The following is a 15,776-nucleotide window of genomic DNA, read 5'->3' as shown; positions in this document are numbered from 1 at the left end:
GGCAGATCAGCTCAACATATCTCCTTGAGAGTTACAACATTCGACACTAGGCTGAATGATATATACAAAAAGAAGATATATAATTCAAATACACAAAACAACAGCACACTCCATGATCTTTATTTCCAAACGGAGATCACGACTCACTACTTAGAAGTGATACCTATAGATTCTGGAGAGCTGGGTTGGGTGCATAAAGTTTCAGAGTGCAAATGTAACAGTCTACTAGACTAGCATGCAATTAGAAGCCAAGAACTCCTAGTCCTCTTCCAAGCTCCGGCACCAAGTCACTGTGTGGTATTCGGCAAGTTAGTGCGCCATACTGAGTATAAGATGAAGTTACTTATGTCACAGGTTTATAAAGATTAGTTGGTGTGTCATCAAAATTGAGCACAGTACATCATCATGATTATTATTTGCATTAGCCCTAATACCTACACTAGCATATCTGTATTTCTTTGAAGGGGTGGGGGTGAAGAGCAAATGTCTGACTTACTACTGTATCTGTTATCTTTTGCCAGTTTCGCCTTGCCCATCACCTGTTTTTCAATAGCACAACAAACCATAGTATTAAGCCATTCTAACACTATAAAGTATGTGCCACATTTCGAATACTATAGACCGCCAAGGAAATACTTCCCAGAGATGTGCTGACATCACCAATGATGCTACACAAAAGGAGGTAGACAAGAAGAGTCATGTTAATTTCAAGCTCCATTAAACACAGGGAAGGTGGGAGGGGAAGAAATCAATCTCTGCCAAGTGGGAAAAGAACTGAGATGACTGGGTAAGGAAAGAAGCTTTAAAAACAATTTTTTTTAAGAGGATATTACTAACAATGGAAAGATTAAAAATGCTAGGTGGTAAACAATTTGTTTTTGCAATCTGTTGTACATCCTCCTTTGTCTTTCTACATAGAGAGATGCTGGATATTTCCCATATAGCATCCAGTAAAGAATGTGTCACATCAGACTGCCTGATAGCCAGTTACTCGCTGATAAGTCAAATTTAAGGTTCTCCGGCACCAAAGTACACTTTGTCTGTGCTATTAAACAAACAGGTCTCTGGGTTGGATAAGGCACAATCTGTGTTTTAAACCAATCAGAATGCAAATGAACAGCTGTATACAGCATCAATATTTGGTTGTAGAACTAAACTGATGTCACAGAATTGATGCCTTCACCTCATTTTCCATAAATATCATTTACAATTTATAAAATCAGAAGTTCATTATTCTGCAACATTCTATTCCACGTCTGTAAATATTATGGGTGTCTCACAAGGTGAGCTGTCCCTTTAAGGGTACCTCTACACTGTGTTTTCAAACCCACAGCAGTGAGTCTCAGAGTTTGGGTCTATAGACCCACGTTCACACTATAGCACTAAAAACAGCTGTGTACGTTCAAGGCTGTTTTTAGTACTATAACACGAGCCTAAATCTGTAGACTCTGGCTCTGAGACTCAGTACCCTGGATTTTAGAACAGTGTAGACATATTGGGAGAGTATGTCTACACTGCAACTGAAAACCCGTGGCTGGCCTATGTCAGCTGCCTCAGGCTAACAGGATATTTAATGTCAGTGATGTTGGGGCCTGGGCTGGAGCTGCGCTCTGGGATCCTACCCCCTTGCAGAGTCCTAGAGACTGGGCTCCACCCCGAGCCCAAACATCTATATCACAATTAAACAGCTCCATAGCCTGAGTCCCACAAGCCCAAGCCAGCTGAAAGGCCAGCCACAGGTGTTTAACTGCAGTGCAGACATATCCTAAGACTCTTACAGCTCAGTCTCACCTGTGCCAGGTGCAGCCTGCCTCCCAGGTGAAGGGAATGAGTCCAGGGGTCACGTGATGGTAGCATGTGGCTCAGCACCAGAACCGCTGGAGAATGAGATTCCTCTCTATTGAAATGCATTGGAAGGAAATCAGATTGCAGGAAATGTTAACTGTTCCATTGTATATTTCTCTCTCCAGAGTCTAATGTGGATTATCATGCTGTTATACAAGATCAGGGTACTACTATTCACATCCACAGCTCTTGAAACTATTGATACAGACAATTTTCAGTTTTAGGGTGAATTATTTACATTTGTTATAAGTGAAATGAAATTTGTGGTAATTGGCAGGCTCCACTGTAATAAATAGTAATTTAAACCACCGAAGTATATCAATTGCTGGAGCAATAAGTGGGAGCAAGTCTGGGCTTCTGCCACCTCCACCCACCCAGGATATGGTCTTAGGCACCTGCAACCCACCCTTTAGAGAGAGAGAGAGAGAGCGCGCCACATGGGACACACACTCCTCCCAGGGACGCACCAGAACTGGCAAGGAGAAAGGCATTTTAGGGGCACATCTTCACAGATCTAGAAGTCTCCCACTCGGACAGAATGCTTATTTCACTTCAGTTAAAATAAAAGAACGACCATGGAAGAGGACACCTAGGGGATGGCAACTCAATGCATGTCAGGTAGGTTATACATAAAAGTATGCTTTAACAAAGGAAAGGAATTTTACAATTTTAGAAATTAAGATGCCTAGAGGGGACATAAGTAAATAGAAGGATTTTAATGTTTGGGAAGATCAACAGTATATGAAATAAAATAAATAGGCATGGGCAAGAAAAACTAAACCCACCATCTTCATCACTTTGTAGGTTTTATCCCTCTGCCCCACTCCTTCCCTGGACATATACCTTGAGTGACTGAAAAATTAAGGTTGTTCACCTGTAACAGCTCTTAAAGATGGACTCTACCCATGAGTGAGTGTGAACGTGATGCATTGGCACTACAGTTCTGATGGTGGAACAACTCACTGCTGTGCCCACTGGTGCACTCACACCCTTTTTGACCCTCCCCTCACCATTCCTGATTGTCAGGCTGTAGTGAGGGGGCATAGTGGTCCAGCAGCCTCAGTCCCTCCACTGCCTCATAAGTAAGGCTGCGAGTCTGTCATGGAGATCACAGATTCCGTGACTTTGTGACCTCTGCAGTAGCTGGTGCTGGCCCAGGGGCTGCCTGCAGCAGTTTGGGTGCGTGGGAGGGGGCTCTGGGCTAGGGGGGCACTTACCTGGGGTGGGGGACCCCCCTGCAGCTCCTAGGTAGTGGAGGGGTCTCTGCGCACTGGTGGCGCCCGCAGACCCCACCCCCGCAACACCCATTGGCTGTGGTTCCCAGCCAATGGGAGCTATGGCAGCCAGCGCTTGTGGCGGGAGCAGCGGAGGAGCCCCTGCCGTGGCCCCTGCTGCCTAGGAGCTGCAAGGACATGGAGCCAGATAAGGAGCACCGCCAACCCCCACAACCCCAGTACCAGCGCGGGTCCCAGGATGCACACCATGACCCACCGTCCATCCACTACTTTTACTAAAAATACCTGTGACTAAAACATAGCCTTACTCATAAAGTCACAGATTATAAATGGAACTTGAGGAGGAGAAGGTGAATGAGGAGTGTGAATGTGCAAAGTCCATCTCCAAGAACTGTAGTTACAGGCAAGTAACCTCTGCACATTCCCATTCATGGGGTAGTTTGATAAATAGTACGGTCATCTGAGGAAGGTGGGACGTGGAGTCCTAATTGAACAGTGACCAGAACAGTGCTCTACCAAAGTAAGCATCTGGTCAGGATGCTAGGACTGTTTTGTAAATTGTATGACTAGAACTCCAAGCAATAGATATGCAAATGTCTACAATCCAAATATGCTTGAGGCATGCCAAGGAGGCCACCTTTGCTCTTGGGGAAAGTTATCTAACCCCTAGTGGGAGAGGGACAGAGGCTGATTTGAAGCACGTGTTGCTACATAATCCAATTCATATAGTTTGAAGTAATTTTCTGTCTTTTGTTATTTAAATGTATATGAAATAAAAAGATTTGGTGACTTTCTACCTAAACAGAACCCAAGAGGTTAGAAAGCGAAAGTCCTTCTTACATCGAACATGTGAAGTTTTATTTGGACTCAATGAGTATGGGGTCTTGGGAAAGATTATTGGCAGATTAATGGATTGAGATAGGTATCAATTACCACCTTGGAGCAAGGGAGAACCACTCTGTCATTGTGGAAAACTGAAAGATCATCAGACATCAGTGCTTGCAGTTCTCTTACTCTTATGGCAGATGTTATAGCCATAACAAACAGGTGAAACAGCAAACAGGCAGCGGCTCCCTAAATGGAATAAAGTTTCATGATGGAGTTAGATCTTTGACTGGTGGACAGATGTTCACTAGACTTTTGTAAGTCCTATTTTCAGTTACTATGCAGTAAGCTGATATGGCTGCTAAACTGACTCAGCTGAAAGATTAGAACACTACAGGTGAAGCAAGTATTCAAGTACAGACTGGTGTGATGGGGTGGTATGTCCCCTTGAGGGTAGTGGTGCCTAGATCAGCCCATTCCAGTCATGTGACACTGCATCATAACTTTAAGATTCTGGGGCAGTCTTATCTTCAAAGACCTGTGAAAGATTGGGAAAGAAGAAACAATCCTAGGAATAAGTAGTTTTTGGGAGGAACTCCATTACTGTCTCTTTAAGGGTCCGAGATCAGAAGCCTTGCAAAGTGGCCAGGGCATGGCAAGATTCCCCCTTCCTGAAGCACGTCCCAATTGTCCAGGGGAAGGGAACTAGCATATGCGCTCATCACAGAGCAGACATCAGCAGAAGGCTGGCCTGCTGAACTCTGCAGAAAAAAGATCCATCTGAAGGTGAAGCTGGCTAAGGCCCTACAGCTGGCCTTAATCACAGCTCCAGCTTCAAGGAAGAGAGCGGGGGGGGCATGCCTGCTCTAAGGAGCAAGCTACCTGTCTGAACCACGCTTTTAGCTCCAGGAGGAGGGCTGAAGGGAATTCTTGTCTGAAGAAGGCAGCTATCCCTGAGCTGGAAACAAGAGAAGGCAGGGCCTGGGTTCCCCAACCTCCTCCCCAGACCAGGAGTAGAAATACAGCGAGCAGGAGTGGAAGAGCCAAGAACTAAGTCCCAGATGGAGGCCAATGATCGGTGTTAGAGGACACTAGACTTTGGGTTTTCTTATTTTTGAACTTTTCTGCTAACCCTGAAAGGCGAATGGACTGGAGCGTAACTTGGCCAGAGGGCGAAACCACAGAAGCAGCTGACTTTTGGGGAACCTGGATACGGTGGCACTAGAGTGAAAACCCCTGCAACCACACATCCTGGCACGAGGGGGCACTCTGGTGATGACTGCCCACCATAACTGGAGTGGAGTTGAAGTTGGGTCTATGTTATTGGACGCCCAGACTTGAAATCTTTTCCACTTGAGGTGACCGCACTTGCAAGTGGATTGTTTCCTGGAAATTTATCAAGACATCTTGCACTTTCTGAACAGGATCTCTTTAGATCTCTGTCATATGGCTCATATTGTTAAGTGCAATGAATGAGAGTCCAGGGGATAAATCCAGCAGTTCTGTGGTCAAAAGGCAAGAGAGGGGTCTGGAAACCATTAGGGTGACTCGACAGCAAGGGTGGGTAAAAAAAAAAACAAAAAAAAAAAAACCAGGATGTGGGGGAAGAGGGGAAATAGGTGTCTTTAAAGACAAGGCCCCAAATATCGGGATTGTCCCTATAAAATCGGGACATCTGGGCACCCTAGGAAACCATTGCCCCAGCATGGGCAAGACCGCAGTCAGTTACTTTAATGTATATTAAAGGCTTTGCCTTGCTTTAACCTTTATTACTCTTTAGATGAGAGAAAACAGGGAAAGGGCACCAAGGAGACCTATTCTCAGACAAGTATGAATGTATCCAAAATGGACCGTCTTCTCCTGCTCTTGACCACAACCCAGATAGGAGCCCTTCTCTTGGGAAAATTCATTTCAAGACCTTGTCAAATAATGTTTGCTACACAATGTTGTACAGTTCTCATGTTGAGTACCTCACAGGAGGTTGCACCTGTAGCTCAGGCCACGAGGCCCCCTCAGTCTCAGGAAGAACACTGTCAGGTTGAAGTTCTCTTGATGTCTCAGTGTACTTGATATACTTTTCAGAAATTGTTCCTTTGGAAGGAAGTCTCTTCCTGCTTGAGAGTCCAGAATTGCCTAAGAGGGAATTCTTTATGTAGGAAGTGACTTTTTTCAATGTATTCTGAGTCCCAGCTCTTAAACAGGGAGCATGAAAGTCACCGTTGGACAGACTTTTTTGTGGGGATCCCTTCACAATTCAGTTATTTAAATAAGGTATGTATATCCCATGCCATTTTAGCTTCATGGACAACACCACTAGGCACTTTGTAAATACCCATGGGGCAGCAGAAAGGCTGAAGGGAAGGACCCTGTATAACAATGGTTGCCAACTCCCCCCCGCATACAGAATCCGAAGTATTTCCAATATGAAGGCCTGATAGCTATCTGGAAATACATATCCTGTAAATCAAGAGAAATGAACCAATCTTGCGTGGAGAGGGAGGAAATGTGAACTTTCTGAAAGTTTCACTTTCTTGGGTCTAAGATGGTATCAAAGCCTCCATTCTTCTTTATAATCCAAGTACAGTATCTAGAATAGAATCCCCTTGGAACTTCCCCTATGGCTCCCGCTTTCCAGAGTGGGCAAAGCTCTGTTCTTAGGAGGTTCTCATGAGAGGGGTCTCTGAATAGGGAGGGGAAATGGGTGGTGTCAGGTTGTATGGAATAAACTCTCTGTACTGTTTCTAGGATCCATTTGTTTGTGATGGTGGTACTCCAGTTGTTGTAAGAGAAAAAAAAAAATCGATCCCTACCTGCGGGGAGATAAATGGCTTAAGTCTCATGTCAAACTTGTGGTCTAAGGTTTGAGCAGAAGATGAGAACGTGGTCTGTCTGTCCTTTGCACAGAGATTCAAGCTCTTTCTCCTCTGCTGCAGCTGAGCAGGAGATTGCTGGTGTTGATATTGACACACCATAAGCATGAACCGTCTCCTTGATGGTTGATAAATTCCTAGCAATTTACCTGTTGATCTAGCGCCCATCTTCTCTAGGATTTCATCCACCCTTGCCCTTAAACTATCACCTTCATATCTGCTCTAGTTTCAGGAGGAAGACCAGACGCTAAGCCATGCATGTCATCTTAGTGATGGCTGAAGCTTCTGTTCTTGTTGCAGTATTTGATAAATCAAATGACGTTCTTAGTGTTTATCTACTAGTTGTCCTTCTGCTACTAAGGCTCTAGCCAGTTTCCTTTGCTCTTTAGACAGGTCCTTAAATAAAGCCATTTTCTCCTAGAGATGATACTAATACCTAGACATTACAACCTGATAATTTTGAAATGCTAATGTCTAGGGAGGCAGAGGAGATTCTTCGCTCAAAGTGTCCACACCTTTGCCCTCTGTCAGACTGTGCAAAATGTACTTAGCCTCCTTTTGTCCTCTGAACTGCAGCAACCACCAGAGAGTTGAAAGTGGGTGTGCGGGGGAAATCCCTCATATGTAACTGTTAAAGCTTGTCATATCTTCTTTAAAATGGCCTGGTTAGACTTGGCTGGTTTAGAAGAGTTGTTGAAAACAGAGATCATACAGTGATCTTGCTGTTAGAAGAGAACCCCAGACTATTAAACACCAGATTAGATATCTCCTGACATAGATAGGATCGTTCATGAAATGGTAGTCAAAACAGCTTCCACTTTAAAATGAATGGTATCTTCAGAAAAGGAAGATGCTGTTGCAACTCCTATATTAGAAAACCTTGGACCATCAGGCTCCAGATCTGTGTCCTGGTATTCAATTGCTCCCATAAGTTCTTCCTACAAGTGCTTCTCTGGGACAAATCTTTATACCCTGGTGATGTAGACCGATCTGGGAGCACTGTATCCAGTGTATGAGGCTTACCCCGACTTCTAGGAGGGGATTGAACAAACTCATCCTTACAGGGATCTATGTCCACATAACATCTAGACACGGGACAATAAGGCCATCTGGCCAAGGGAGGGCAGTTGACAAATATGCCAGGTTCCTTACCTTCGTACCGAATAAAGTGAGGTTATTGTCTGTTTATATGAACAGTGTGTAGTATCTGTGTAGTGCTTGCTCTAGTTCCCACTTTCTACAGCGATGGGAACAGAGGTTCTAAATTAACTTGTCACCATTAGATTTAATACCAGATTGTAGATCTAATCTCAGATCTGAGGCAATAAGTAGGGGAAAGCTAGTGGCTTTGGCATTCCTAAAACAGAAAAAGGGAAAACAAACTTCCTGGTGAGCCTGTAGGAGTTCTAAGGAGACAGAGTAAAAGGTCTGGGGAAATCTGAATCTGCTCCATGATCTTGTGTCTTTCCACCCTTGAAGAAGCTAGAGCAGTAAGTGGCCCTGAGGCTTTTCTTTTATTCCCTTTAACACTCTGACCATGGGATGTATAGATCTGCATCACCTCCATCTCTGCGAGCGACGTACCTGGACAAATATTGTTATAGATACCAATGACACTGTGTGTCAGAACCAACACCCAGAGCCATTTTGCTTGTTACATTAGGGGAATGACCCTTCTTTAAGTATTTGCCCTGTGGCTTAACCTTTGGCCTAGGTTCCAAGGGTATCTTTGGAACTGACTTCAAGGGATAGGACAGAAACCCAGAACTGTGCTTGGCCCTGCTAATAGGAGCAGTATTTTGTACCATACTCTTACTTGGAATGGGATGAGTCTGATCCCAAAGGATGCTCCCATTAGGATTGGCTCTGCTAACAGAGGCAGATACCTGTAGGGACCCACTGTATCTGGAACTAGGATCTGATGGCTCAGGAACCCTCAGTACCAGAGGTTTTGCATTCACTCCAGGAACAGAGGATGGAAATTTGAGAGAGATCTTGTGTTTTTTATTCCTTGAGGAGCAAGGGTCCAATCCTAGCCACAGTCTGACTCATGGATCCACTGGTTACAGAACTGAAGCTTTGGCCTCCTGAAGCAGTAAGGCTTGGAGCCAGTTCTGATGCTCTTTATGAGCTCTTGCGGAGAAAGTACCACATACTCCACACTGCAAAGGAGAGAGAGTCCTTTCCCAAAGCAAGCTAGATGCCTCATATGGGCATCCAATCCAGGAAATATAGCAGGACACCTACCTTGAATCCTGGCCTCTTTGCCTTCGTATCAGCCATAGCATCTGTAAACCTGCACTGAGGTGCAACCTTGGGGGGGCTTGGAGGAAGGAACTGCAGAGGAACCAGTCAGCAGGAGCAGGAGGAGAAGGGACTGCTGCACTGGGATGAGGGAGGTAAAATGGGGCCCAGCTGGGGCCACTCCCCCCTAGAATTCAGAACTGTACAGGGACACACACACACACACTCTGGAGGCACTACTACCTGTCCTGCCTCCACCACGCAGCCTTGGGTGGAAACCTGCAGAGAGGAAGCCAGCCCCAGATACTCCAGTCAGCAGAAGCAGTCAAACCAGAGATTTTTAGACATTCAGAGAGCTTTCTACAGTTGACTGGACTTTTTCTGCCCAGCACTGATTGCTCCAATCTTCCCCTTCCCTGTCTCTTCATTCCATACCTACCCTGTCCTCCTCACATACATTCCAATCTCTCTCCAGTTAGTTTATCCCTTCTTAAGGAAACTTACCCCCCAAAATCATGGCACTCACATGATGTTTGTGTCCATCACGTTGTTCACTATGTTATACCTAAGGCTACAATTTTGTCATGGAGGTCGCAGAAGTCAGAGAATCCGTGACTTCCAAAGACCGCCATGACTTCAGCCCCAGCGTTTGGGAGCTGCAGGGTCCCACCACCTCCCACAGTGACAGGGAGTTGAGTTACCCCCGCTGTCTGAGGCAGTGGGCCCCCAAGCACTGAGCCACCATGGGTGGCAGGGGTACCCTGCAGCAAGGCAGGGGGACCACCCCACAGATCTGAGCCCCCAGTCACCATGCAGCTGCCCAGCCCCTTCCCATTTTATCATGGATGTTTTTAGTAAAAGTCATGGACAGGTCACGGGCAATGTAGAAAAATTCATGGAAGCCTGTGGCCTGTCCCTGACTTTTACTAAAAATATCCATGACAAAATCTTAGCCTTAGTTATACCCCTTCCCCCACACTGTGTCTATGTCCATCTAGATTGTAAGTTCTTCCATTTACTACTCTGTTTGTACAATGCCTAGCACAACGATGCGCCATTCTTGGTTGGTCCCTAAGAACTACTGTAATTAAAAAAAAAGTTTATTCATGTTTAAGAAAATAAGATAGAATTTCTTACAATAATCCTGAAACTTCCATGGAGCTGAGTCTTCAGAGAGGTTCCTGGTCCATCTGCTGCTGCATCTAGAAAGAACTGAGGTGGCTCTAACACCCATTCCCATTGTGCCTCTCTCTCAAAGTGTTCAGGAACGGTGAAATGAGGAGCAGTGAGTGTGCTACTCAACACTCCATCCTCAGAACTACGTTGATGGAGCATGCGATGAGTTGGAATGTGCAGAGGCCACTCAAAGAACAAGGATTTAATAGAAACTGAGTTGAATTGTGAACTGAAGTATCTACTGCTGAGAACATACAGCTTTTATCTCCCAGTACACGCGCAATAATTGGTTCATTCCCTAACCATAACCTTAGAGAGAGAAAAAAGTCACTGCAGTCTTAAATACACAGGAGTTAATACTCTGTGAGAGATTAAAGAGAAATTATCTGGATTAGAGATACAGGGCCTGGAAACCTTTCCCAGGTGGGACGTATGTGTCAACAACAGTGCCTGGCCCCTGACTGCTAGTTATGCTTTGACTGATCAGCATAAGTGTGAAACAATCATACATTAGAGTACAAATAGGAACCTACGTACAACATGACTGTGGCCAAGCAAACAGCTACAAGCTTAATTTTTATTATACGGTATTTCCCTAAAGAACAGAGGTAGTCCACACCAAGCCTTGCAGGATTGGGGGGTGGGGAGTATAGGATATTTACCTGCAAAGTCCAGCAGCCCTGCCCATCCAGAGCTGGGGTCCAGCTGTTCCTTACGTTCAGAAGGCCCCTGCTTAGCACACTAACTGCTCAAACCACAAACATCCAAGCATATGATTATGATGAACTGACTGGGGGCAAAAATCCAACCCCCACTCAAGATGGATTCTCAGCACTGCAGAAAGATTTGCTTACCCGAAGCTAAAGCTTCAGGCAGGGCTTTAAGTGTTTGCCTCCCCCATAGACACTGAATTTAAAGCTCCAAGAAACATTACTGAAGTTTAAACTTATGTTTCATCATTTAGGCATTTCACTTTTATGTATTTGAGACTGGACAAAAAATGGATTGGTCTGTTCACATTTGTTTCTAGTCAGTTATTTTGTTTTTCATCCACTAACACAAAGTTAGATTTGGGGAGCCGATAACAGATCATGTCCTTTTAAAGGACCTATGTAGAGTCCCATTTAATTATAAATATGGTCTTTTTCAGGTCTAAATATATTGGGTGAAAATCCAGGCCCCACTGACTTCAACAGGGCCAGGATTTCACCCACTATCCCTGTCAGTGAAGTAACTTGGCCACATATTTGTTTATGAACTATCTAACAATGGTTTGACAGAAGCTTGTATGCCTTTCAACAGAAACTAATCTGCTGTTTTTTCATCCACAGAACCCTAGCTCAAGTCTGATTTTCAAGACATCTTAAATTACTACTGGACAGCGATCATCATACCCCCGTTTAGTCAAGAATTACCAATGCAGATATCCAGGACGCAAGCATATACAAACACAGAATCCTCTCTCATTCCTCATTAAGATCCTGATTGAAGACAAGTGTAAAGACCTAGTTCACATGTTCAATCACACTTCACCACAGCTTCACAAAAAGACTCATTTTTCTTTGGATTTTCTCCCCACCTTTTATTTGCATTCTTCAAACCCCTGACAGCCAGGTCTGCTCTCCAGTGGAGTTTTGCCTCCAGCATAGCTAAACTGATTCGTTTGCACCAGTGCAAACCACTAACTCAGAAATGGTACACTGGTGTAAACTGTGATTTGCACCAATTCATCTGCCCCAGAGTAATCTTACACCAACGTACCCTGTCTATGCTAGTGATTTGCACTGGTGCAAATGCATCAGTTATGCTAGTGGCTAAAAAACCCTAGTGTAGACAAAAGCCACAAAAATATTTGAGGAGTCTGTAGACAAGGGGCCCTACACCAAGACTGATCAGTTATAACAAGCTATAGCCATTGCTTGTTTCTGATTAAAAACATAACCAGGAAATATACTCAGATTCTTTAGAAAGCTACCTCTAAAATTCTAGCTGTTCTACTTAATATTCTGTAAATGTAGAGTGTATTGGATTAAGAGTTTAAGACCATATAAGCATATTTGTAAAAGAAATAAGAGTAAAGACTGGAAGCAAAAGGCAAGCAGTGTTGAAATGGTCTTTTAAAACATAATGCAGCACACAGTATAAGTAACCTAGTAAAGCAGCAGAAATGGACAGTTTCTACCCCCTGTAGTTTCTACTGCTATCTGGATTTTTAAGACTCAACACTCAAAAAGTAAAGATAGTGTCCGAGAAATCTAAAGAATGACAGACTGATTATCACTGGATAACCAACTGTGCAAGACAGTTTTCATGGTAGGTTCTTATGACCATCCATGGAGGGGCACATTCTTAACATCAAAGCTATGCCACATTCATAGCAACATACCACAGACGAATATGGAATTATTTTCCAATTGCTAGAATACTCATTCAAAATTAGAAATGATTTTCAACAATAATTAAGCTATGTGAAGAGGAAGTATTCATGTTAATCAAAACAAATTTTTCACTCTAGCAGTAAGACTCACTATCTGATATTGGTCAGTCTTTCTACCTCACATTTGCTTTTTGTCTTTCACGATATACTAGACATAACTATCATGAATGTATGTTTTCATTTAAGCCATTATACCCATATAACATGTTTTGGCCTATTTTCCTCCCTTTAACACAAAATTATTGCAGGGTACAAAAAAGTTTGTTACTAAAGCATTAGGGTACATTCAGTGACAAGAGGAGCATAAATATTCAAATATGCCTGTAGCTAGATTTAATACTGCTTGAACATCAGATGACTAAATATTTTTACTAAATATATAAGTGTGGTTAAGTGTCCCATTTGCTGTCCCTTTTGAAAAAAAAATCTTATAAGCTAGACAGGACACAAGTTGTACTGTCCTTTTATAAGCCTTTTTAATATATCTAATTTCTGAATGTTGTCTTTCATTCTCTCTATTTTTATGAGTGATTTGAATAATCAAATGAAAATAAGTTATGATCACAAGACAGGTAATTGATTGCTTCAATATTAGGCCCTATCTTTGCTGCCTTGAAGAACAAGCTTTACTCCTTGAGTTGTTGTTGCAGTCTCCTTTTCAGTCATTAACGTGATCACTGAAAGAAATCTGCAAAGTCACTTTGAGTAAGAACTAGTTTACTCTGAGGAAGAGAATCTACGAACAGTTAACAGATCAATCTTCCAGAAACATATGTGTGTACATAACCGATTTTTAAAATATCAGTTAAGTAGTAATTGACTTGATTTACACAAATGTTTCCATCAGTCTTCTCCAATATATTCATTATGCTATTTTTGCAGTACATTCTCTATACATGTGCAAGAGCAAAGTATCTTCACTCTTGCTGTGTATAAAATACTGATTCAATTCTCCCCCCCCACACACACACACACTTTTTCCTCACACCAAACTAGGAATCATCTCCTGATTCTGTTATCATAAAAAAGTCATTCCACAGACATACAAATCTGCAGACGCATTTCCAGTCATTGTGTCTTTAAGCCTTTTCTAAGTACACATTACGTGCGAGCGTGATTTGCAAGCTCCTCTCTCCTTTCCCACTGCTCCATAAATTAGATGCAGGACAAGCCTCAGTCTCTGTATCCCATGCTTCCCAAACGCTAGACTCTATCTGCTTAAGTGCCTATGCAGTAGCTACATTTAATAATTTACCAGTGGGTGAAGATCCACTTCTCCCTTTCAGCTTCCTTATCCCAGCCTGTCACTTACTGTACAAGACCCTGATCGGAAGCAGCCTATTCACTGCAGGAGGCTGCCTCCCAGAGCCCAGAGCCCGGCTGCAGGCCGGCCATGCCCATCTGCCCTGGGAGCTCTCCCTCCCCCGCAGACAAGCAATGCAGTTGCCTGATTCCGGGAAACCCTCACTCCCCCCAGCACCTGGGAGGAGGCGGCGGCGGCGCGTGGCCCAGCCTCCCACCCCTGGATGGGAGAGGAAAGCCCTTACGGCAGCCTCCTCTACCAGCCCAGCCCCTCCGCCCAGGGCAGGTGTTTGAGGGGATCCCCTGCTTCCCCTTCCGTGCTCAGTGGGGGGCTGAACGGCGCTTCCCCCTGCCCGCAAGACCCCGACTGTCCCTTCGCCCCGCGGCGCGGCAGCCCCCTCCCCGCTATAGGAGACCGGAGACACCCCCCTCCCGCCGCATGGGAGACCAAGGCGGGCCCCTTGGGGGGGGGAGCAGGCAGGGGTGGAGCCCCCCCCCGGGATCGGGGCCCGGGGCCCGCTGGGTTGAGCGGAGCGGGGTGTGGCCCTGCCACCCCCCCTCCCGCGGGCTGAGGCGGAGGGACGCGCGCCGCTCCCCCCCAGCCCCGGTACCTTGCGCTTCCTGGTCTCGGCCGAGCCGCTCCACACGAAGCACTGGTAGATCGCCCGCAGGTTCTGCTTCCAGTTCTCCACCTTGAAGCCGGTCACATGGCAGCACCCGGCGGCCGGCGGACTCATGTCCGACCCCCCCTCATCAATCCGCCCGCAGACGGGCCGGGCCGGCGGGCAGCGAGCCGGCCCCTTCCCCCTCGCAGCCGCACGGACACGGGACGGGGCCGCCGCTCGCGCGCTCGCTCGCTCCCAGGCTCCGGGGCGCCGGCGCCGGCCCCCTCACGCCGCCCGCGGCTGGCTCCGGCGGCGCGGCGCGGCCTCCCCCGCCCCCGCGAGCTGCAGCGGGGCGCGGGGAGCGGCTCGCCCCGAGGGCCGGGCTCCCCCCGGCTCCGAACAAAGCGCGGCGGCCGGGCGGCAGCGCACAAAGATGGGGCTGGCAGTGGCGAGGAGGAGGCGGCGGCGGCCGCCGCTGCCGCCCCCAGAGTGGACGCCGCTGCCGCTAACTCATGGAGGCCGCTGGGAGGCGGTGGGGCTCGGGGAGACCCTGGCGGCGGAGGTGCTGCCGCGAGGGGGAGGGGGCTCGTCCGCCGCCGCTTCCCCAGCCGGCCGCCAACCGCGTCTGTCTCTTTAAATCGTCCCCCCTCCCCCCGCAGCGCCTAATGGCCCGAGCTGCGAACTCAACCTAGCCCGCCAGGCCCGGAGTGGGACCGACCAACAGGGAAGGGGCAGGGGGCGGTGTTGGCCTGCCCCTCTGCCCCGCCACCATTGGGGCGGGCGCCTGGCGAAGGAGCGCGACCGTTGGTCGGACGCCTGTCACTCCAGGCCTGAGTTTCGCCTCCTCCGGCGTCTCATTGGCGCGTCGCCCTATCCAACATGACCCCGCGGGAGAAGGCGGGCACTGACAAGATGATGGACAACGTAAATACACCAATGAGGAGACCAAGACGGGGCCAGTGTTGCAATCAGCGCTGCCGGATTGGCCGCAGGACTCCCGTGGCGAGGCAGAGGTCTAAAGGGATTGGCTGAAAGGAGTGTCGGGGTGGAGCCGCCCACAGCATCAGGCTGCGTTGCGGGGCAGAGCTGCTGTCATATCCGCTTATCCCTGCAGCTTCTCTGTTACCCCAGTGATTTCCTGAAAGGAAGGGGGGGGAGGGGGTAGAGGCTGGGCGCTGGAGCTGCTCCCCCCCTTTCTCCTGCGGGGCAGGATACATCCCTCCCCCCCCTACACACA

General features: G+C 46.7%; 1 protein-coding gene across 4 annotated transcripts in view; it reads right to left on the bottom strand.

Moving 5' to 3' along the window:
- Positions 1 to 14,785, bottom strand: part of USP22 (ubiquitin specific peptidase 22) — a 172,104-nt gene extending 157,319 nt beyond the window's left edge. Inside the window, exon 1 of one of the 4 annotated variants that reach the window (XM_039491142.1) lies at positions 14,546 to 14,785. In XM_039491142.1, the coding sequence (XP_039347076.1) occupies positions 14,546 to 14,671 (126 nt within the window). In that variant the 5' untranslated portion in view covers positions 14,672 to 14,785. The remainder of the gene's footprint in view (positions 1 to 14,545) is intronic. The other 3 variants (XM_039491143.1, XM_039491146.1, XM_039491144.1) reach the window with 3 other exon arrangements.
- Between the last annotated feature and the right edge of the window lie 991 nt (positions 14,786 to 15,776).

Source organism: Mauremys reevesii, linkage group 10 (genome assembly GCF_016161935.1).
Source record: "Mauremys reevesii isolate NIE-2019 linkage group 10, ASM1616193v1, whole genome shotgun sequence".
Taxonomy (NCBI): domain Eukaryota; kingdom Metazoa; phylum Chordata; order Testudines; family Geoemydidae; genus Mauremys; species Mauremys reevesii.
This window is presented reverse-complemented; position numbering and strand designations above follow the sequence as displayed.